The 21,933-nt window shown below is 49.2% G+C and overlaps 1 protein-coding gene across 2 annotated transcripts in view; it reads right to left on the bottom strand.

The window, feature by feature from the left end:
* Window positions 1-1,307: 1,307 nt before the first annotated feature.
* Window positions 1,308-21,933, bottom strand: part of VPS26C (VPS26 endosomal protein sorting factor C) — a 53,734-nt gene continuing 33,108 nt past the window's right edge. Inside the window, exons 2-8 of one of the 2 annotated variants that reach the window (XM_068547073.1) lie at window positions 17,862-18,005; window positions 16,611-16,760; window positions 10,908-10,988; window positions 8,718-8,792; window positions 6,516-6,666; window positions 6,080-6,232; window positions 1,308-2,810 (exon numbers count right to left, since the gene is read on the bottom strand). In XM_068547073.1, the coding sequence (XP_068403174.1) occupies window positions 2,728-2,810; window positions 6,080-6,232; window positions 6,516-6,666; window positions 8,718-8,792; window positions 10,908-10,988; window positions 16,611-16,760; window positions 17,862-18,005 (837 nt within the window). In that variant the 3' untranslated portion in view covers window positions 1,308-2,727. The remainder of the gene's footprint in view (window positions 2,811-6,079; window positions 6,233-6,515; window positions 6,667-8,717; window positions 8,793-10,907; window positions 10,989-16,610; window positions 16,761-17,861; window positions 18,006-21,933) is intronic. The other variant, XM_068547074.1, reaches the window with a different exon arrangement.

Here is a 21,933-nt window from a genome sequence, read left to right on the forward strand (position 1 = left end):
TTTCCATCAACCGCAATCCCCTCATCTTTAAATGGGGATAAGAGTTCCCTCCTCATAGTGTTGCTACACAATTAATTAAGATAATACATGCATGGCACTCAGCACAGGGTCTGATCCAGAATAACAATGAATGCTCACAGAGCTCCTGCTCTCGTTAGATGCACAGACATGGCTGGTATCTATCAACACTCCAGCAACTGCAAACCATCTGCGTGGGGCCCCCTGAGTGGGAGCGGCCCAGCCCTCAGGGAGGGCGGCCTCACTTGAGAAAGCAGTTCCTGCAGGTTTCAAGGATGTGTGGGAACCAGCACCAGACAACAGTAGCACCCTACTCGCCAGCCTGTGGCATCTCTCCTCCCAGAACACAGGATGAAAGGGCTGCGTCACAGCTGTCATCACAGAATTTATCTTGGCATTGACACTTCTCCCAGGAAAACCTAACCAAATCTTTTAGATCTCTAGAACAGTTAGTGACAGTGAAAACCAGCCTGTTTTCCTTCCACTCTGGTCAAGGAGGTTTTACTGGGTAGGGCTGGGTCAGCTGGGTCCTGGGGTGGCTGGATGAGACCAGCAACAGCTCCGGGGAGTGCTGGTCTACACCCGCCCTGGTGTTTGACCAGCTGGGCCCGGGCAAGGTCCTGGACCCCTAAGAATCTTGATGCAGAGGGTGGGCATGAAGATGAAGGAGTATTTCTTCATCCTACATGCGTGTGGACCTCGGGCTGCACGAGAGGCACGGGTGGGACCGGACCCTACGTCACAAGCTCCAGGGCAGGAAAGGGCAGGGCTGCTGCAGCCCAGACACCCGGCAATCCCGTGCTCTGAAGATGACCCATTCCTTTCCCTCTCTGGTGACTGCGACACAGGCGGGAGGCTAGCTGTTCTGCTCACACGTTCATTGTGCTCGGCACGGTCTAGGTGGGGGGCAGGCCTGTTCCCGTCCAGCCGCGGGAAGGGGCCCAGGTCCTCCCTGTCACATGACCACACCCTGCTGCAAAGGAGTTGGAAGTCAGTCCCCAGTAAAGTGGGCATGGCTCCACGGAAATGCAACTCTATTTCTGAACTTGGAAGGGAATCAGAGGGGGGGGCTGTGGAAGCACTGGTGATCTGCCACAGCCCAAAGCGCCGCCAGCAGGTGGGGGTAGTCTTACCCCAAAGGTTTTAAAGGTAATTCAGACTCAGGCTCGGGAATTATGGGCCTCAACGAAGAAGACAGAAATGACACCAGGGACCCTCCTCCCCCCAGCTACCGGAGCAGGTGGGCTCGGGACATGAGCTCTGGGTGAAGTCAGGCACGATACTTTGGCTTCTTTTTTGAATGCTTTATTTCTGACTGACCTCTCACCTTTCCTGTGGAACTCACGATGTGGCTGAGAACCAGAGCGAGGCCCCATTTCCGCTGGAGCTCCAAGAGCCAGAGGTGCTCCTGCCTAACCCAGCATTCCCCAAAAAAACGTACTGTTTTAGGTTCACGGCCTCTTTCCTTCACCTCCCCTTCCCCCTGCTGTAACAGGAGAACCTGACAACGGACACCCCCAGCTCCAGCCAGGGCAGTAGTGGGACTGCTGCTGCCCAAGATACCCAAACGTCCAAGTTTTCCTTAATAACTGATGGTGGAGGTGCCCGTCCAAGAAGGGCAAGGAAATGGCCCTCGCCCGGGCCCCTCGAGGTTGAACAAAATGATGAAGGCGGCCAGGCTGCTGGCAGCTCTTCAGGTGATAGTTATTCCCTCAGGAGAGGAAGGCCAGGCAGCGTGCACAGTGCGCGGCTTACTTCTGAGGTTAATTGTGGGCCCAGAGAAACAACAGCAGGATGTGAAGGAAGAAATGTGTTGCAACAGACCCACCCTACACTGCAAGTCCCCACAGGAGGCGAAGGAGAAAATGGCTTCAGGCCAAACTACCTCCCCCCACCCCACCAACGCAGGTCCCTCAGGTGGGATGGAGGTGGGCCAAGTTCATCAGGTCCAGGTCCCGCCCAGCACAGAGGGGTCTTCACTGTTGGCCTGGGCCCGGGTCCCCTGCCACTCAGAACCCAGGCAACAACGACGGGCGTGGACACGTGTTTTTATCCCCGACAGAACCTCGCACTTAAACGGACTCTGGGAAGACGGCAGCAGGCAACTTCCCACCAGGTCCTGAGACTCAGAAATACTCCAGCACCAGCCGTGGTCACCAGATCCCCTCACTCCCGGGAGGGCAAAGCACACTTTCCCCAGGTCCCCAGAAGTTCTGAAGTTATCACGACAAATGTTATAAAAGAGAACAGAGTGGGAAACACTCTGCGCATCTGCAGCGGGCACCACGGCGCCCTCCTTGGCGGGCGTCCACCAACGTCATGAGCAACCAGCACGCCTGTTGCCACCCTGCGGGGTCGGGGAGCTGTCGGGAGCCCTGGCCACAACCGTCGGCCAGACAGGCGGTTTCCTTTGTCCCTGACCTCACTTTCCAGCAAAGTTCAGACTCTGTTACAACTGTGCTCTGAACCTAAAAAGGAGCAGGTTAGTCAGGAGTCACAGGAAATTTACTGTCTGGGATACAATCTTGCCAACGCCATGAAGAAATCCTGACGAATTTCAAAGGGAAGCTCTGACTAGAGAGGGGCCTCGAGGGAATGAGGAAGAAGGGTCAGACTCATTTCTGATACAGAACCATCGAGAAAGCAAGTTCGGTGCCGCCGGCTTCGGCTCCCGTAGGTTGGCACGGCTGCATTTCCACCTGTTCCTGGCTACACCCTGCAGAGCTTCAGCGGGAAGTTCTCTGTGATGAGGTGCTCAGGGTGAAGCAGCACAACGATGTTAACCTCGAACTCTGGGAAGAGAAAGGACAGGCTTTATGCCCACCGGCCCTGAGCAGCGGGAACCAAACACCAACCCCGCCATGGGCGCGGCGAGCTCTCGACAGAGAGGGAGCACCGGGTGCTGTGTGGGTTTGCACGTACATCACCCCAAGCGTCCGGGAGAGTCAGTGTAGATGGCTACACTGGCGGGACTGCCTAAGTAAGCTGGTCTTCTCACCTTGGAACATGCTGTAAGGCCTCAGCTTCCCCAAACACTCTCCTTGTCCTTCGTCTTTACTACAGAGAATCTTCTAGAATCCTGTCAATTCATGTGTACTCTTTGGCTTTATTTTTACATTTCCTACAGTTCTTAATGGAAGAGTGGACTCCAAACTGGCCCGCCGCTGTCTGGGGACACGTCTCCCAACCCAGGCAAGAAACAATGTTCAGAAACAGCAAGCAGTCTAACTGTAGTTCCTTTGGATACTGGTTGATTTCCCTACAACACCTGTTCAAACATTCCTCTTTTACCTTTCAGCAAACAGGAGTCTTCTCCCCAGCTCTCCAGCCACTAAGGGTTAGCTTACTGACAGAAAGAGGGGCGCGTGAGGAGGGAGCCCCCGAAGAGAGTCCAGCCCGGGTCCCTCCCCAGCATGAAGAGCGAGGCGGGCAGCACCGCAGCGCGGGGCTCAGCTGGGGAAGGGGCTGGGGTCAGCTCGTCCAGGACCCCGCCTGTGGCCCAAAGACAACATCCCCGTGTGTGGCTGTCACCGTCGCCCAGAATCAGCCGGGGCAGGAGCTGTGCACCAGCAGCACGCACCCTGTCCCTTCCCTCTTTCCTCGATGACGGTCCCGCACCGGAACAGCCCCTGGCCCTGCCCGGCATCGTCCCTCCCCAGGTCCTCTAACCACCTCGCTGTCCTCCCTGGGGGGGGGGGGGCACCGTGAGCTGGGCCGGAGGACGCCGCGGGCCTGGCCGTGCACACAAAGCCCCCTGCGGTCAAGGTGAAGGGGCACACCCAGATGGGCGCCTAACGCAGGACGCGGGGCTCACCCTGCCCGCACCCGAGACCCGGAGCCCGACCTCGCCAGCCACGTGACGGCAACCCCGGGGCTACGAGAGGCTGCGGCGCTCGATGACCGTGGGCCACCTCCTCCCTGTGGGACCCCCCCCAGCTGACGGGGCGGCCACTGTGCAAGCCCCCGAACAAACGAAACAGGAGGCACGAGGACAAAAGCATCAGTGATGTCCTGGCTGATGGACTGAAGGTGTTATTTCTATGGAAGAATCACAGGCACCTCATTATTAAATCTTATGTGGACACTTAGTAAGTCTGACAAATATAACACACAGAAAGTAGAGGTGCCTAATGCATAGCATAGCAGAAAGAAATAATTTTTGGACCTTCTTTGAAGTTTAGGTAGGAAAACCAAGTTGAGAAATCAACAGACAAGCTCCTCCTCAACTTCAAATCAAAGTACAGCCGACCTTTGAACAATGCCGACCCTGCACACAGTTGACAATCCGCATAGAGTTTATAGGCTGCCCCTTATTCAGCAGTTCCTCCACAGCTGTGGTTCTGCACCTGCAGATTCAACCAACCACGGCTCATGTAGCACTGCAGTGTATGCTCCCGAAAAAACACCCGTTTCAGAACACGGTGGGCAGCGTGGCAGGGAGCACCTGGTGCCAGGGAGCACTCCCGGTGGGACGCGCGGGGCTGGCACGAGGCTGTGGCCGGGAGGATCCCGGTGGCTGCAGGCACTGACTCTGCACTCGAGGCCCTGGTGCCTCTGGATTGTGTACAGTGGGCATATACTACCTATTCAATAACCATACACAGTTTCTGAGGGAAAACGTGGTACCTTGTTAGCTCGGGTCAAGTTTGACCCTATGTCATCTTTCAGCCGACCGTGCTGTGCTTTTCCGTATTCGGTGAACAGCTGGGTCTGTCGCCCTCTTTTCTATTGACAAGGGCGTCCTGACCCCATTATGTTCTCGCTACAACACAACGTTTCAGATAAAGCACTCGAGGGCTCCACTGGTATTAGACTGTGCTTCTAGCCGGCCGGGCCGGCGCTGCTCCGGGGCTCACGCTCACACGAGGGCACAGAAAGGTCCGAGCAGCACCCCGCGATGCCAGGTGTGACCACCTTTCCCTCTCGTAAAACAAAGAGCATACACTCAACTTCGGTGATGAAACTCTACTTCAATTTTTTTTTGGCTGTACCATGCAGCTCGCGGAATCTTAGTTCCCAGACCAGGGACTGAACCTGGGCCACGGCAGTGAAAGTGCCAAGTCCTAACCACTGGACCGGCAGGGAATTCCCTCTACTTTCTTCAATTTTAAATTACATTATTTGTAATTATTTAAAGTAAAATCACAGTCTAATTTAAAAAAAAAAAAAAAAAAAAAAAAGATTGTCTCTGGACTAGTAATGATGTATGTTAGAAGATTTAGGGGGAATATGACATTAAGAAAACACATTGGCCTTTGGGACTATGTTCCCATTTCTCAATGAAACGGGTATAAAAACAATCATTTACCAAAAGCTCCTTATTCTATCTATTCACCAGTGAGCCTGCGCATGACACAGAGCCCGGGGACACTTCTGAGGTCTTTCGGTCAGTCTGCAGAAGGTCGTCTCAGCCAGGGCAGAGGCCCGAGGGTCCATCCTGCTGTGTCTCTGTGGTGGGGAGTAACCTCTCCACTGAACTTCGTAAGCATGAGCATTTTATTAGGATGAATGCACCATCAAAATACTTTATCAGAATACTTAAAACCATGGAAAGGTGCATAATATAAAGTGAAGGGAGGAAAAGCAGGATAGAAAACTGCATCTGTCACGTGATTCAGATCTTGTGGTCAAAATATCTACCCACGCATTCATGGAAAACGACCGACACACCCTCAGCTGCTGGAGCTAAAGCCCGCGGGAAGACTACCGTTCACACTGGTCTGTCTCAGGTCTTGCGTCTCCGTCAGATGCCAGCCCAGCAGGGAGCCGACCTGACCTCCTCATGCGCCTGGCCGGCTGGTCCCTGGCTTAGTGTCCTTCACAGAGCTCGTGGTCACCTACCCGGCCCACGCTGTCTCCCTGGGGGTGGCGACACAAGTTCCTCGGAGCCGGGACTGCTCACCGGGGACCCTCAGTGCCACACAGCTGCTCTGCCTGCGTTTTTGTTGAGTGACTGAAGGACTGGGTGCTCTGGGCTGCATCTGACCCCAGCGGACCAGCAGGCCCGTCCCCTCCGGTGGCTGCACCCCTCCCGGGGGCACCCCAAGGGCAGCACACGTACCCACTTTGAAGTTGGTGGTCTCCAGTGTCGGGCAGGTGAAGAGCCGGGGGAAGACCATGTATATGGGGACAGAGAGGCCCCGACACACGTCCCCGTCGGCGATCTGAATGTTCTGAATCTCTGTGGCATCGCGGGCGTACCCTTCTGCACAGCCTGGAACAGGGAGAAACCGTCACGCGGTCAGAACACAGCAAACGTCCAGACAGGCTGAGCCACAGGCCCTGCGTGAGTCTAGGAGAACCTGCATCAGCCCACTCACCTGCTCTCCCCCCGTCTCTGCAGGATCCTGGAGTCCTCCCTCCCTCCACATCCCACGCTCCTCAAACGTACGTTTCTTGGAGTCGAGAGGCGAGCTCGTGGCTAAGGGCTGGCGGCAGCGGGGGTGGGGAGGATGGAGGGGGAAGAACGGGAGACGGGGACAGGGTGGGGACCTTACCACAGGTCTCCACGCGCACCAGCTGCAGCTCGATGCTTTTGATGGCGGCCTCCGAGCTCTCCACCACCAGCTCTCCCGTTAGCGGCTGTGTGATAACACAGTTGGTCGAGTTGAGATGTCCTCTGATGAGAAATTTGGGGAGCAAGGCTCTCTAAAACAAGACAAAAGCAGACACATCAGGAGTGGGAGGCGCCAGGAGAAGTCACTCAAGTCACTTTGGTATAAATAAAAACTGAAAACAGGGTCAGGTAACTTTTATAAAATCCACTGGGACCCTGGTTTACAAAATGGGAAAAAAGGTACAACAGTACTTACATTTTCTGTCAACTTGAGTAACAGACTGAATTATTCAACAGCTATCTACAGACGTAAGGCACCTGATGTTGCTGGCACAGAATGACCAGCTCTCTCACGGAAGCATCCTGATTGCCTAGGTCAGGTCTGGGACGCTCCTGCTCACCAAGGACACGACATAAAAATGTCTAAAGAAGTTGCTGACAGTGTTTAAGGACAACCAGTCACCAAAAGGAAAAAAAGAGGTTTTAAAAAGATAACCAATTTTCAAATGTTCCCAATTATGCAATTTTGAAAAACCAAGACATTAACTTTATTTCAAGGAAATTTAAAGAGAACAATTTTCTTCAATGCTTGACTAAAAAACCTATGGACCTTTTCTCTTCGGACAGAGGAAAATGGTCATGGGTGAATGACGATGTCACGGGAAAAACGGAACTGAAGAGTTAGAGACATCTGTCCTAGCGGTCTTTCCTATGGCTGTGTCCCAGTTACTGCAGATAATTCAGAGTTGAGAACACCACTGTCCAACAGAAACATAATGGAAGCCACAAACGTGAAGCAACTGTGTAATTTAAAATTTTCGAGTAGCCACATTAAAAAAGTAAAAGGAGGGCTTCCCTGGTGGCGCAGTAGTTGAGAGTCTGCCTGCCAATGCAGGGGACACGGGTTCGAGCCCTGGTCTGGGAAGATCCCACGTGCCGCGGAGCAGCTGGGCCCGTGAGCCACAATTACTGAGCCTGCGCGTCTGGAGCCTGTGCTCCGCAACAAGAGAGGCCGCGATAGTGAGAGGCCCGCGCACCGCGATGAAGAGTGGCCCCCGCTTGCCACGACTGGAGAGAGCCCTCGCACAGAAACAAAGACCCAATGCAGCCATAAATAAATAAATAAATAAAAATTAAAAAAAAAAAAAAAGTAAAAGGAAACAGGTAAAATTAATCAATATATCCAAAAAGTTACTATCAATTGCACACATAGATCAGTAGTTTACAGTTATGAGTGATGTTTTACATTCTCTTTTTCATACCGATTTTTTGAAACCCAGTCAGTACCTCCCCCTGAAGCTCATCTCGATCCGACCAGCCCCACCTCAAGGGTCAGTGGTCATGTGTGGCTGGTGCCCTGTACTGGAGGTCAAGAGCAAGGGCGCTCTGTACCTGGTGGCCCCCAAAGGCAAAGAACTCTAAAAAAGTCTTGATTCAAGACAGAATTCTAAAAAACACTAAAAGAGGCTATTTGTTTAGAAAAAGGAAAAGCAGTAGCAGTTCCCAGTAAAATTCTCTTAGGCAACTGCAAGTTTCCAATCAAGATTCAAATTCCTGAGAAGAAAATGTGACTGGCCTACTGGGGTCACTGCTCCAGAAACCAGAGAAGGGAGAGATGTTCAATGGACTTTCTGAAAGGCTCCCCATGACACACCCCCGCCTCAGCTGTGCCTCCCGCAAGATGAAGCCAATAATCCTCCCAAATTGGCCTTTGACCCGACCCCAGTCAGGAGGGTCCAGGGAGCAGAATGCAGGGTTAGGGTAGGGAGGAAAAGCCACGTCCACAAAAGACAAGTGACCAGGGGCCCAGCTGAGAAACCAGGGGCTGCGGCCCCCGTGACAGGCAGTGGCGGCCCTGGGGCTCAGGGGAGGGGTCTCTGACCACAGTGCGGTAAAACTGGGAGAAGACAGTAAAAAATTATAAACATATACCCTCTCTTTTAAAAACCATCCTTCTGCTAAGCAGTTACTGAATTTAAAAAGAAATTAAAGTTGAAAATACAGACTATTTCAGGTAGAGACAAAAATTTCCTCTTGCTGATGACTCTGATAGCCAAGTAAAGAACAGGTGGGCGACTGTCTGTCAGTGGGATCCGGTTACTAAGAAAGCCTCCCTGGCACTGGCGTGTAAGGAACACGTTACCTCTTTGACATTCTGTAAGGTTTCAGGTGTGACAGTGAAGTCCACGGGACTCGGAGTCAGTTTCCCCTTCTGAGGCTACAAGAGGAGGAGAAATCAAAATCAGTAGAGAGTCCACAGGTCAGACTTGCCTCTCCCCATTTAAGGAAACACAAGGTAGCATCGTGAACCAGGAAGACCTTGGCGCTAAGAGGCAGGATGCTTGGATTCTAAACACAGTTCTGCCAAGAAACAAGGAAGGCTGTGTGCTGTCCAAGGTCCTCATCCCTGTGACTCAGTTTCCTCATCTGTAAGATGAGGGGACAGGCTTCTTAGTCTCTAAGGTCCCTTTCAGGTCCAGAATTTAAAAACAGAGCAGTGTTGTTGGGAGACGTTTATGTTGAACCTCTTTCTGAGAATAAAAGCCACTGAATCGGCACCGTGACCCTGTGCAGTGCTGTTACTGGCCCTGGTCCCACTTCACAGATGACAGTGAGGCACAGAGGGCTCAAATGGTGGCTCAAGTACGGGGCAGAGCTGAGATCCAAACCCAGGCAGCCCGGCTCCAAGGCCGGTGCTGCTAGCCACTCAGCTGTACAACTGTCTACCAGGAAGAATCACACCTATAACATAAGTAATTATATGTTAACATAATTAATTGCATGTTGCCGTAATTAGTTAAGAAGGATCATCTCCGCATTACAGAAGTGCAGAATCCATCAATACAGCCAAGCTTCACGGGGCCTGCCCAGTGTCTTTTACTCATGGGCTGGGGCCAAAAGGCCACTGACGCCCAGATGGCAGCGGAGCTGTGGAGGAGAAAGGGCACCGACCAATTTGCCAAGTTCACTCACTCACCAGAAGCTTATTCTAGGAAATATTCTTCTTGAATATATCCTTTTTACTAATAGGTTCATGAACATATTCTTTAGGGAATAATATATTCTTCCTCACAGTATATAAAGGAATATTTAACTTCATGTACTACAGGTCACAGCATGGTTTGGCTTCTAGTGAAATCAGTCACGAAGACTCTTGAAGGCCGAGTGCGGGTGAACGCCCAGGAGCAGGGAGGAAGCCTGAGCTGGCCTATAAGCGGGCTCTGCGGTCATCAATGGGCCGGGGGCCAGGGTCTGCGGGCCCAGCTCTGGGCGGGGGGCTGGATTTGGGCTCATTCTTCTTCACAAAGTTGGAGGCGCTTTTTATTTAGCACATAAAATGGTATGTGACTTTTTTAGGGGATTATCTACATGAGAAAAAGTTTTTTTGCTTCACTTTGAAAACCCTTGATGGAAAAAAGGAAAATATCCATCTAAATCAAGTTAACTTCCAAAAAGGATAAATATTTTCATCATATTTTACATAAAATACTGAATCACTGAAAGAAATACTTAACACTATGATTATTAAAAATTTATAAACAGGGAAACTACAAATATTGGAAATCCTAAAAAGTCACAAAAATGATGCAAGTGCATCAGTGATTTTGCCGATCTTATGCACAAGAAACCTGTCTTACATTTTCACTTAATCATCACTAAAAGATACCCATGGACATTTCATAATAGTGTAAAAGGCCCTGCCCCAAAGGACCTGGAGAGGCTGACACACAAAGGAATCCAGGGCCGTGGGCATGACTACTCACCACGACGTGTCACCTGCAGCACTGGCACGTGAGAGGAATCTTTAAGGACACTTTTGTCACTGCAAAGTACTAGCAGAAGGTGTCGGGAGAGGCTCCCCAGCCCGGCCCAAGCATCCCTGCACGTTCTTGCTGCACAGGCCAAGAATGCAAGGCCCTGGCCTTCTTTCCCTGGGCTGGGCCATTTCTCCCAGCTGTTTGCTGAAGCTGCCTTGAGGGACGAGGTGATGTCTCCCTCCAGGACAAAGCGCAGGCTTGCTCACTGCCTGCTGTAACAAAGGCGGACTCCCCAGCTCGGGGCTCCGCAGCTGCGGCGCAAAACCCCTCAGGTGCAGCACCCCTTTGGGCCCGTGGCATCACCCCACAGGGCTCTGGCCCAGGGGAATGACACACATGCTGACACCGGCCACGCCGGGAGAAATACAGTCCCGTCTCTAACCCAGGAGTCCCGAGTCTCTCCCCAGCATGCACGAAACACTACCAGGCTAACTTATTGCTTGTAAGTGGGGTCCAGTCCCAGACCCCACAGAAGATTCCTATTACTGAACCCAGAGCCCCCGAGTGCAGCTTACAGCAGAGTGAACGATGAATTCACAGGTCTTGGTCAAGTCCTTGGCCAGCAGGGACCGCCTCATGTCACAGCGCAGGGTATACTGGAGGGAAAGGCAGAGGAGGATACATCCTTTTAGATGGTTTGCTTTCATCTTGGAATTACTTACAAAGAGGCAAGTCAGTCAACATATTTTAGGGAAACTTTGTCCAATTAATGTGTTATATGAAATTAATATACATAATAGGGGGAGTTAATGCTCAGAACAAAAACACTGCTATTAAAAAAACACTTTAAGGTTATTCCTCAGCCCATTCCCACGGCCATCCTGTAGCTGGACCCCCTGCAACACAGGTGCAGAGTCTCAACTGGAACACAGGAAAGACCAGAGAGGCAGAGCAGGAAGAGCAGGCCTGCAGGAGCAGAAGCTCGCTCACTTCCGGTCGCCGGCCTTACTGGGTGAGCCCAGACAAGTAACACAACCTCTCTGAGCTTCCGCTTCCTGCTCGCTAACACTACCTTAGTGAGGCCCCAACGAGGTAGCGTGTGATAAGCCAAGGCCCGGCACACAGCAGCTCTGGGTAAAACGGCGCTGTTTTGTAGTAAGGATGAGAAAACACAGGCAGCAGGACTGCAAAGCCCTGGACGGCATTAGACTTCACAGGCCCACCTGGGAGACGTGGGTCGGCCCCCAGGTCGCTCTCACTCGCTGGGTTCTCTGCGTGGGCAGCACCGCGCTGGGCGCCGGGGCAAGGGCAGAGCTGCGCGCCACGTGGGGAAGAGAAGCGGTGCTAGTGACAGGGCTCAGAGTCCTGAGCTCGGGCCTCCAGGGCATCTCAAAATGAGCTCTTCCTCACAGGAGGAAAAAAGAGGGGAAAGTCTTTGCAAAATTGTCATTTTAGAAAATTCAAACGTATGCAAACGTAAAGAGAAGCGTATAAGGAAGCCCCAGAGTCCGTCAGCCAGCTTCCCCAATGGCCAGTCCTGTTCCTCCCCTCGGCCCTCCCCCATCTGCCAGCACAGACGTATCCTGCGAGCAAGAGAACGTGGACAGCAAAGGGACGGAGCATCACGCTTGCTTTGAACTTGGCCGTATTCAGCTCCTCTGCTGTCCCTGTGCCGCCCTTCTAACTAGCCACTGCCGGTGCACCTGCTGCGATGGGCCCCGAGCCAAAAGCTCGGCTTCACCTGAGACTGTTCCTTCACAGCCCTGTCCGCGAGAGACTGTGCGGTAACAAACTTCTACAGCACGATCACCGTCTTAATGCTAACCTTAAACAAAAAATCACAGAACGTATGTTTGATAAAGTGAGCTCTTGTTTTAATCATCCGAGAAAAACATTAAAATAATTTGTAGAACTGGAACTATATGCACAGTTCAGTCAAGAAGCTACAACTATTATGACCAATCTGTCTACGTTAAACAAGAAGCTGCTATGTATTCAAGGTACTCCTGGGAGATTAAAACATTAAAGAAAAAAAGAATCATCCTTTGTCTGCAAGGGCCTTCATATATATATATACAGAGATATAGATATAGATCTTCTCTATCGAGATTTCAGTCTGGTCTCCCCAACCAGGCAAGCTCAGTGAGGGCTGTACCATATATGTATATGCTATGTTTGTGTGTATAATGTACAATATATACATGCACGTATGCATGTCCATTGTCTTTCTTCTGTACAGCCCACACGCTGCCTAGAACGGGCAGCATTTTATTCGAGCTTTGGATGGTCTCCCCGATCGTTTTCCCAATGGGAACGTCCCTTCCTCATTTTCAGTCTCAGGGCTTTGGGCGGGGCTGATTTCTCCCCATCTCACGGGGGTGCGCAAGAGACCAGAAAGGCAGGACTGCTGCTGGGCCACGGGAAACAGTCCCTTCTGCTGGGGCTGCCAGGCCAGGAGAGTGTAAGCCTGCGGCCGCCGGCCAACAGCCAGCTTCGCCCCCGAGAACACCGAGCTGGGGGCCGACCGGTGTCCGCCCTGGCCTAGACGGTCCCCTGGAATTGAGAGTTCCATGATCCAATACCCCTTTTATGGCTAAGCCAGTTTGAGCTGGATTTCTATAACTTGCGGATGAGAGAGTGTGAGTAACGGGCACCAACGTTTGGTCACTGAAGGTTTTTAAGTGTGAAAGCAATAATTAGTAATATAAGGCAGCTGGTGGTAAGTGGGGGGACGGGGAGAAAGATGGAGAAAAGAGGAAAAACACTGAGGTTATGTTTTAGGAATTGTGTTAAGTTCTTAAATTTCTTTTCTTTTTTTTTGGCCACACAGCACAGCTTGTGGGATCTTAGTTCCGGGACCAGGGATGGAACCCGTGGCCCCTGCAGTGGAGGCGTGGAGTCCTGACCACTGGACCGCCAGGGAAGTCCCACGTTAAGTTCTTTCACATGTACTTTCTCAATTAATTCTGATAATACAAATGTAAGAACTGCTGACAAAATATAAGGATAGTCACCATTAATTCATTTATTTAATCATTCAGAAAATATTTACTTGGCATGTTCTATGCGCCAGGCACTATGCTAAGTACTTCACACCAAGGCCTCATCAACCCCCCCAGGAAGAGGGGTCATGAAGGCTGCTTGGAGTCACAGAGGTGGGATCTGAATTTATACCTGCCTGCCTGCTGCTGAAACCCATGCTCTGAATCTTTACGCAATACTGTAACTCCAGCCCAGATCTGTCTGCTGCAAAGCCCTGGATCTTTTCGCTCTATCATGATCCTTCCCAGTTATTAAGGAGTGATCTACATGGTGTGAGCTACAGGAGGTCAGAGGGGGTCAGGAGGGTCAGACTTGAGCAGGGCTCCAAGAGGAGGTGCAAGATTCAATCTTTTTTTTTTTTTTTTATGGATGCACAGCATGCAGGATCTTAGTCCCCCCCCGACCAGGGATCGAACCCGTGCCCCCTGCAGTGGAAGCACAGAGTCCTAACCACTGGGCTGCCAGGGAACTCTCAAGATTTGATTTTTTCGACTGTCAGTAAACACAGGACAGGAACGAGGAAAGAAAACGCGTGTCAACAGATTTAAAGCAGACTCCTAGAAAGGATATTTCCACTGTAAACAAGGAGGACGAGCATCTCCGTCATTTAATTCTGAATACACAATTTCAGCAGACATGTTGGTACTGCTGTGTTTTGTGTTTTAGAGTATAAAACCTTGCTAGTATGGCCACAAGAGCAAAACAACCATAATAAAACTTCCCCGTGATTTAAACAACCTTTAAAGGAAAAAGTGGCTGCACAGAGGACGACCAGAAAGGCTGACAGCCTCCTGTGCGCTCTATCTACTCATAAGGGTGAGAGATGGAGGCAACGTGGCTGCGAAGAAGGACCAGAGCAAACAGGATCAAGCCCTCTCAGAAGTTACAAGGAAACCAGCCCCTGCAAGTTGGCAATTTAATACTGGCTACATTTTAAATCCTTTATTCTGTCTTATGACTTTTCCTGTTTTTACATTATGTTACTACAACACAATTCAGAGGATAAATGTAAAATGTCTTTGCACCCGTATAATTTGAGAAAGATGTTATTAGGGCTCAACAACAACACGTTCTATCCCAAGTCACGCACCCGGGACTCTTCACGGGAAGCTCGATAAGCGATGGCACTGAGAAGGCGACGCCCCGTGTGGCACCTCTCTGCAGGGCACCTGCTCCACTGTCCAACAAGGAGGCTAGAAAAAGCCCCATCTAGAGACTGAGTGAATGAGTGAACTGACGAATGAAAAAGAGATCAAGATGCTATAATCCTAGTTTCTCTCAAGAAGTATATTTTTCAAAAGAAGCAATCAATGACAATTTGAATATGAGCTGAGAATTTGATGATACTGGGGAATTTTTATTCATTCTGATAGGTGTGAAAATAGTTAACTGGGATTATGTAGAAGAATGTCCCTATTTTTTGGTGATAGATATTGAAGTATTTTGAAATGAATTGTCAAGACTCTGTAACTAACTTTGAAATGATTCAGAAAAAAAATAAATACAGATGAAACAAGGTGGCAAAATTCTAATAAATGTTGAATCTAGTGGTAAGTGTAAGGTGACAAGCTCTTATAAATCTGAGGTTGAGAAGACATCTCTACGTTTTCCGAAATTTATGAGATATTTGAGGAGGTGCAGAATTCCAAGTTGTAGCATTCTGAGGTTAACCCTCAAAGTGGTAAAATCTGATGACCAAAATAAAGGGGGTCGGGGTGATTATTTACCTTACTAAAGAATTAACCACATGTTAAATCTTCTTCTGCATTTTAACTAGTTTCCAACTTACACACAGCTCCACAGGAACCCAAGTTTTGTATGTATATCTGTCTGGTTTCTTGGCAATATTTGGAAAAGCGTGAGATTTCCAATTTTATTTTAAACAAATTAATCTTTTAACAAGAATGATAAACACAGGAAAAGAAAGTGACAAGTAAGAAGTATGACCACAGAAAATCTGATGTTATTCTATTCAGTTTCTAATGAACATATGCTTCTTTTACTAAATAAGCAGCATCAAAGAACTACTGTATGGGTAAAGCAGATTGATGCTGATTCTGGCAAGAGAATAAAAATAATTTTGAAAATGCAACGTTTGAGATATTTTCAGTCTTGCTAAAAAGTAAAAAGGCAATACCTTCTTTCATGGTGAAAGTATTCCCAACCTAGAAAGCTGGTCAGAGGGTGCGGGTCTCCACAGCAGCGATCTGTATGTCTATGCAAGGGGTCTCCTTTGAACCTAGACACTTTACTGTTACTTCTTATGAGCTGCCCAAAGCCTTCAGTATATTTATTGCCTGAAACAGGTGCACCGATAACAAAGGACTAGAAAAGTTTTTCTTTACAGAAAGGTATTTATTGCGATAGAGTACATCATACTACATGAGTTTCTTCTTGACCGATCTCTTAGGCCATACATAAAACCCACATACAAACCTTTGGTTAAACTCTCACAAGTGTTTGGAGGATTTTTATTTTAAAAGTGCTATATTTTAAGCAGGGGAATGGTCTCTACCAAGACCAAATTATCAGCTAAAAATTAATAAATCAAAAAATTTCCTAACTGCCAGCCCTCTTGCACATACGTAAGACAAAATACTTTTGTCTCATCCAGCAGGGGAACCGCTGCAAGGCTATCACAAAAGTACCTTTCTTTCTGCTGAATAAAGGAAAGGCTCTCTTTCTCTCGCTCTGAGTCATGACTCCAAACTGCGCCTGAGACAACAATAGGGACTGTGAAAGAGCCCTGAACCAGCGGAGGTAGACGGGAAGTCATAAATCCACTTCCCCCTCATTTACAAGGTTTGTTCAATAAAGAATACAAGCCTATGTCAGAGCGGGAGCCTTTGGGTATGAAACAAAGAGATATTTATACGTATAAAATAGACAAGTTAGTGCGGTGCCAGAGAGAAGTGAGAGCATGTCTACTACCAACAATAAAAGCACCCCTTACAGTGTCAGTGTGGCCTGAACAGAGCCCCAAAGAAACAATGGAATTTTGGAAAGAAGCTACAGCTTGGGTCCTCCTAGATCCCCATCAAAGATAATGGTTATACATAAAATATGTTCTTCAGGGCAAAGTGAGAAACCAATACAGAATATACATGGGGGGGCTCAGCAATAAATACAGTATTAAATTCTTGGGTCCAACTATGAACTTTCAGTGAAAGAAAGACCAAGCTGTTTCGCAGAAGAAAAGTTGTGAAGTCAGGTACACAGGATGAGGAAACCCTCACCTGAATGTTGACAAACACGCCGTGGTAAGTCTCATACAGAACTCTGTTACCCTTCACGTGCAGAGGAAATTCAAAAGGAATTTCTGTTTTGCCACTGGGAAATTTTCCTGGTTTCACCATTTCGATGGTACTGTTGATAATCTGGATGGGCTGTAAAGAAAACCCAAGTCAGTCCATCAACAAGCACTTCTGGATGCACTTTCTTTCACGTTACTGTGTCTATTAGATAATCTCCTGAGACACCACACCCCAGCCCTCGGCCGCTACCATCCTGGTGCCCTGTCAGCGGTTGAGTCGGCCCAAGATCTCTGGTTCATTTGCAGGATTGGATGCTTAGGTGTTTGGTGCACAGTAGGAAGTGAACTGATATACTTCCCTCCCTTATCGCGAAATATATCAGTTGACTGTCCTAACGACCCTTCCGGCGGGCACCTCCACCTTCAGAGTGAAGCAGACGTGCACGGCACTTGGCAAGGTGCAGGGCCCTCGTGCAGCCCTGGGCACCCGTGCAGGCCTCCTCGGCTGGGCCCTGGGAGGGAAACAGTACTCACACTCGGAACCTGCCTAAAAGACAGGTGTTACACCTTACTTAGTTAAGGTACTCTAAGCCATTGATTTACAATCACTTTGAGAAAATCCACAGCTTCTGAAGTGAGTCTCTAAGTGTTGATGGAAGAAAATTAGAAAACTGTGGAAAAACCTGGGAAGGCCCTGAATCTGAATACTCTTAATGAACCTTTCTTTCCTCTCAACTCTTTCCCCCTCAAAACTTAAAGAGTTAATAATATGTCCTTCAGGAAAAGGAAACTATAAGTACAGAAAAAAGTGTTCACTTTCTAGAACACAGAACTTTAAGTGACAGAAAAGAATGGCTCTACCTGCATCTTACCTGAATGCCATATCCAACAGCAGCTGGATTAAAATTACAGTTTTGTTTTAGGAAGGTAAGTGCCAGAAGGCCCAGGCACAACTTCTCAGAGAGCTCTGGTCTCTTTAATGGCTGAAATTAGTCCCCCCTAAAGTTCCCCTAATCCTATCTAATGGGAATAAAAACAAGCATACTTTCAGTAACAGAATATATTCAAAATCAAAACATCTGAATGTTTTTTTTCAGTTTGATTAGTAAATGGTAAAAGTATGACTACCACCATTCCTTGCAAAATAGCGACAAATAACGAGCCAGACAGCAAGTGAAAACCACCACAGACATTTGAAAAACGAACTAAAAACGTGCAACGCAAGCATTCTTACCTTAACAGAATTATAGAATGCTTCGAACACACCCACACTCTTGGCGCTGAGTTGGAGGTTCACGGTTCCTTCCACTGTCAAGGAGACTCCCTGGTGCTGGACCGAATCCTTCCCAGATACGACCACCACCCCGGAGAGCATTTCCTGGGGGAGGGGAGACAGCCACCCAACACCTTAGCACGGCTCTTTCATCCACCTGGTTTACTAGCAAAGTCAGCTTCCGTAACCATCAATTTGTTCAAAGATGCAGACACTCATTGAGTGCTTATCACAGACCAGATGCCTACATGCCTGGATGCCAGGATGGGGAAGGGCCAGCCCTGGGGGGTCCTGGGGGTGTGGGGGCGAGGAATCTCATCCCATCACCGCCTTCCAGACACACCTTCGTTCCCGCTGGAGAATCCAAACAAATGTCTGATTTCAAAAGGGCAAAGAGAAGGGCCTGGGGGAATGGCAGATTCACAGACCATTACACAGGAGCGTGTATGATGATCTCCTCAGAAGGAATATGACACAATAAGACCCTTTTCTTTAGGTTCTTTCTCGATTTTGCTGACTAAGATGATAACACACTGTCAAACGCATGAGTAACTGAGCACGGCTGCTGGCCGGGTGTCCTCTGCCCAGAGAGCCTCGTGGGGGGCCTGGAGGTTGTGGACATACCACCTGATGGCCACATGGCCCTTCACTAAGCCCCCCAGCCCCTCTGTGTCCTGCTTCCCGCTGGTGGACAGTCGAGCCCAGATTTCCCTGGTTCATGAATCATTTAAGAAAGACTTCACAACAGAGCATCCATTCACTTCTCTGGAGATAATCACTGAGTCATAGAATATGGACATTAACTACATTCCTTCCTGTCACCGTGGACTTGATGGTCTCAAGTTGTGACTGGGGTTTGCGTGGAGCAGGAAGTTGAGGAGATTAACTAGCACCCACCAAAGGAAATCCACAATAAATACAAAACAACGTGTTTCTGAAATGACCTCGAGAAACGGTTTGTGACTGTTCTCAAATGGTAATGTGATGGAAGAACTGTTGACAAAAAGATGAAAAAAAGAAAAACAACAAAAATTAAAAATGGCCCCAGAGATCAAAGCATTAAAAAAATCTGTCCTCCTGGTGTTTAAATCTGTTTACCTTTTATTTTCTCTAGTCATCTGGTGAAAAAACTTTCACCAAGTTCTCATATTATGTGAAATTTTGGGAGCGGGGACTATTCTATGTCCCTTAAATATGCTAAGTATTTGGCTTTGTTTCCCATTCCCCATCCCCAAACCCTGAAGTCTAAATTAAACAAACACTCTCAGCTCCCTTTTAAGCAGAATTCAAGGGGTAGAACTCATTTTGTTCTTAACATAAGAAGCTCGTAAGAGAATTTAAATGAAAACCTTTCTGAAATACTAATTTTACTTTTAAATTTAATTAAAATTAATTCTATTAATTTTTGTACAACCTAAATGAAATTTAAAAATTTAATTTTTAAGAATTTAAATCCACTAGTATATTTTAAGAAATATGCTTTACTAGTATGTCCCAGAATTAAAATCAGAGAAAACAATTTCATGAACTTTATCAATTAAACAACACAATAGTACTTGGTTCTGCTTCTATTTAATCGTAACGTATTCAGTTAATCTCATGGGAACAGGATCTGGGCTGACCGCTGAATACCATATTATAACCACGACATCAATAGAACTGTTTCCTTCCTTAATCCCTATGGCATAAGAAGGAAAAAGCAGTGAAGTACCCTGGAAATTAGCAGAGTAAATATTTTATGATTCTTTTGTCATTCCTTGATTTCAATTAAGAAATATAGTAGAGAGAATAAAAAATTAATATAATATTTGCAGATAAATTAGGCATTCTAACAATACACAGGTCCATTCAATTCCTACCAACATAAGAAAGGTAAAGAATTAGTCCAAGTACAGCCCATGGAGCCAAGAATTTTAAAACCGATATTTCAACAAAGAGTTTAGACCCATGGTAAGAAGACGACTGACACTTCTTTTTGTTTTTTTAAATTGAGGTATAATGGACATACAACACTGTATTTGTTTTAGGTGTACCAGACAATTCTTGGTTAATTCTGGTGAGAGAGGAGAGGATAACTTGTATAACTGAAATTAAGGAGAACCCAAGACCTCACCAAGAACTTCCCGCTCAGACTTCCACCTAGAAGGCTCAACAGGGAGAAAAGAAGATCAGGGCCGTGGAGAGCGAAGGTACCTCGCTGGTACCGTGACGTGATAAGTGGGGGTCCCTCACTGAGGGCCATGATTTCAAAGAGGAGCCCCTCCTGGACGTAAGGATGACAATGACCCCCGGAAACAATGTACAGTGTGTGCTGATTTTCGGGGGGAGAAGAGCCATGGCTTTTGTCACATCAGCAAGGAGGCCCTTGCCCTGAGAAAGGTTAAGGAACACAGAGAGACGCAGGCCCCGCACTCGTGTGCGTGCAGCCGACACGAGGAGACAGATGCCCGCCCGTGTGGCCCTCAGAGGGGACCCGCAGACGCCACGCTCCCACGAGCATCGGGAGAAGCGGGGCCCTGGGAGGTGCGTCCCGCGCGGCGCCCGAGGCCAGCCCGCAGCAGGGGGGCTCCAGGCTCTGCTGGAGGAGCCGAGTCCAGAGGAAGGCCTGGAACCCGGCACCAGAGCCAAACCAGAAGCGGCGGCGCCCAAAGGCTCCGACTCTCCCCGGTTGACGGGCCGCCGGCTTTCTCCGCAGAAGCCACCACCGAGGCTTCCCGAGGGGGCTGAGAGGCTGCGGCTTGTAACTCTGTAATCTCTAAACGGAAGAGGCTGCTAGCGAACTCCACAGCTCTTTTCCTCTTTGTTCTCGGGAATCCAATGCCAAACCCACAATTAGGGCTCTGGGCTGCAGGACGGCGGCGTCGAGTCAGCAACGCCCCCGCCCGGCCTCCTGGAAATCACCCAGAAGAACAAGACACAAAACCACAAACGCCATTCTCGGTGAAGCAAGGAGACGGCTAAGTGCCGTGAAATAGGTGAAGACGAGCAGGGGCCGCGCAGTCAAAAGCCGCTTCTGGAAGGTGACGGGCACCTGGGAGGGAGCCTCCCGACACCCCACGCGGCAAGCAGGAGCCGTGACCCGCCCCCCAGCTGCTTCTCACCTATGGGGGGCGAGGGGTAAAGGTTAGAGAGACTCACACGTCAAACCTCAGCCCGCGCGGGCCAGGAATAAACCATCTCCTGCAAGAAGGAGGCATTGAGAGAACCAGCAGAGGTGCTTGGACACACAAAGCGCAGACCACGTGGCTCTTCTACGTACAGGAACTCCACAGGGTAAATGCCAGTCACTTCCACGGCCCCACCTGTGCGACCTCATCTCTAAGCCCTCCCCTCACATTAAAAGGATCATACACCATGATCAAGTGGGGTTTATTCCAGGAATGCAAGGATTCTAAACCCTCCCCCCCCCTCAGCCTCTCCTCTCTACCCTCCTGGCCCCTCCTCCAGCCTCGGGACACATGCACACACTCCCCCCCCCAACCTGGATGCTCTTCTTCCAGAACCCACGTGGCTCGTGACAAAAACCCTCTCCTTGACCAAACTCTACTCAGCCTCTCTTGAGCTCTTTTTCAACTAGGCCTCGGCTTCTGATTTCCGTGTTCCTCTCTGCACTGTCCGATTGTAGCAAGAATTCTGCTAGGTCAGTTTAACCATCCTCCATACCCATCACCCTCAACACCTGACCAGGTTCCTCATTCTCCACCTCTCCTGGCCCCGGGGGGCGGCTGATGGACCTGGCCTGCCTTCAGCAAGAACCCTGTGAGCTGGTTTATTCCTTTACCCTCCTGATGTTTCTTCTCAGTGATTTTCCATCCAGCGACCCCCCCACCACTCTGCTCCCTGGCAATAATTCCCACTTGCCTACACTACACTCAGAGTCGAGCCTCTTTTCCCCTCTGCAAGACCCCACTGCAGTGGTCCCTACATCTATCGCAACAGTTCCCCCCTGAATAAAGTCTGCTTTACCATCTTCAACAAGGACCATGGATAATTTTTCTCTCACACTCGCTCCCTCCTCTCCATCAAGTTGGTG

The sequence above is a fragment of the Eschrichtius robustus genome, chromosome 6 (assembly GCF_028021215.1).
Source record: "Eschrichtius robustus isolate mEscRob2 chromosome 6, mEscRob2.pri, whole genome shotgun sequence".
Lineage (NCBI taxonomy): Eukaryota > Metazoa > Chordata > Mammalia > Artiodactyla > Eschrichtiidae > Eschrichtius > Eschrichtius robustus.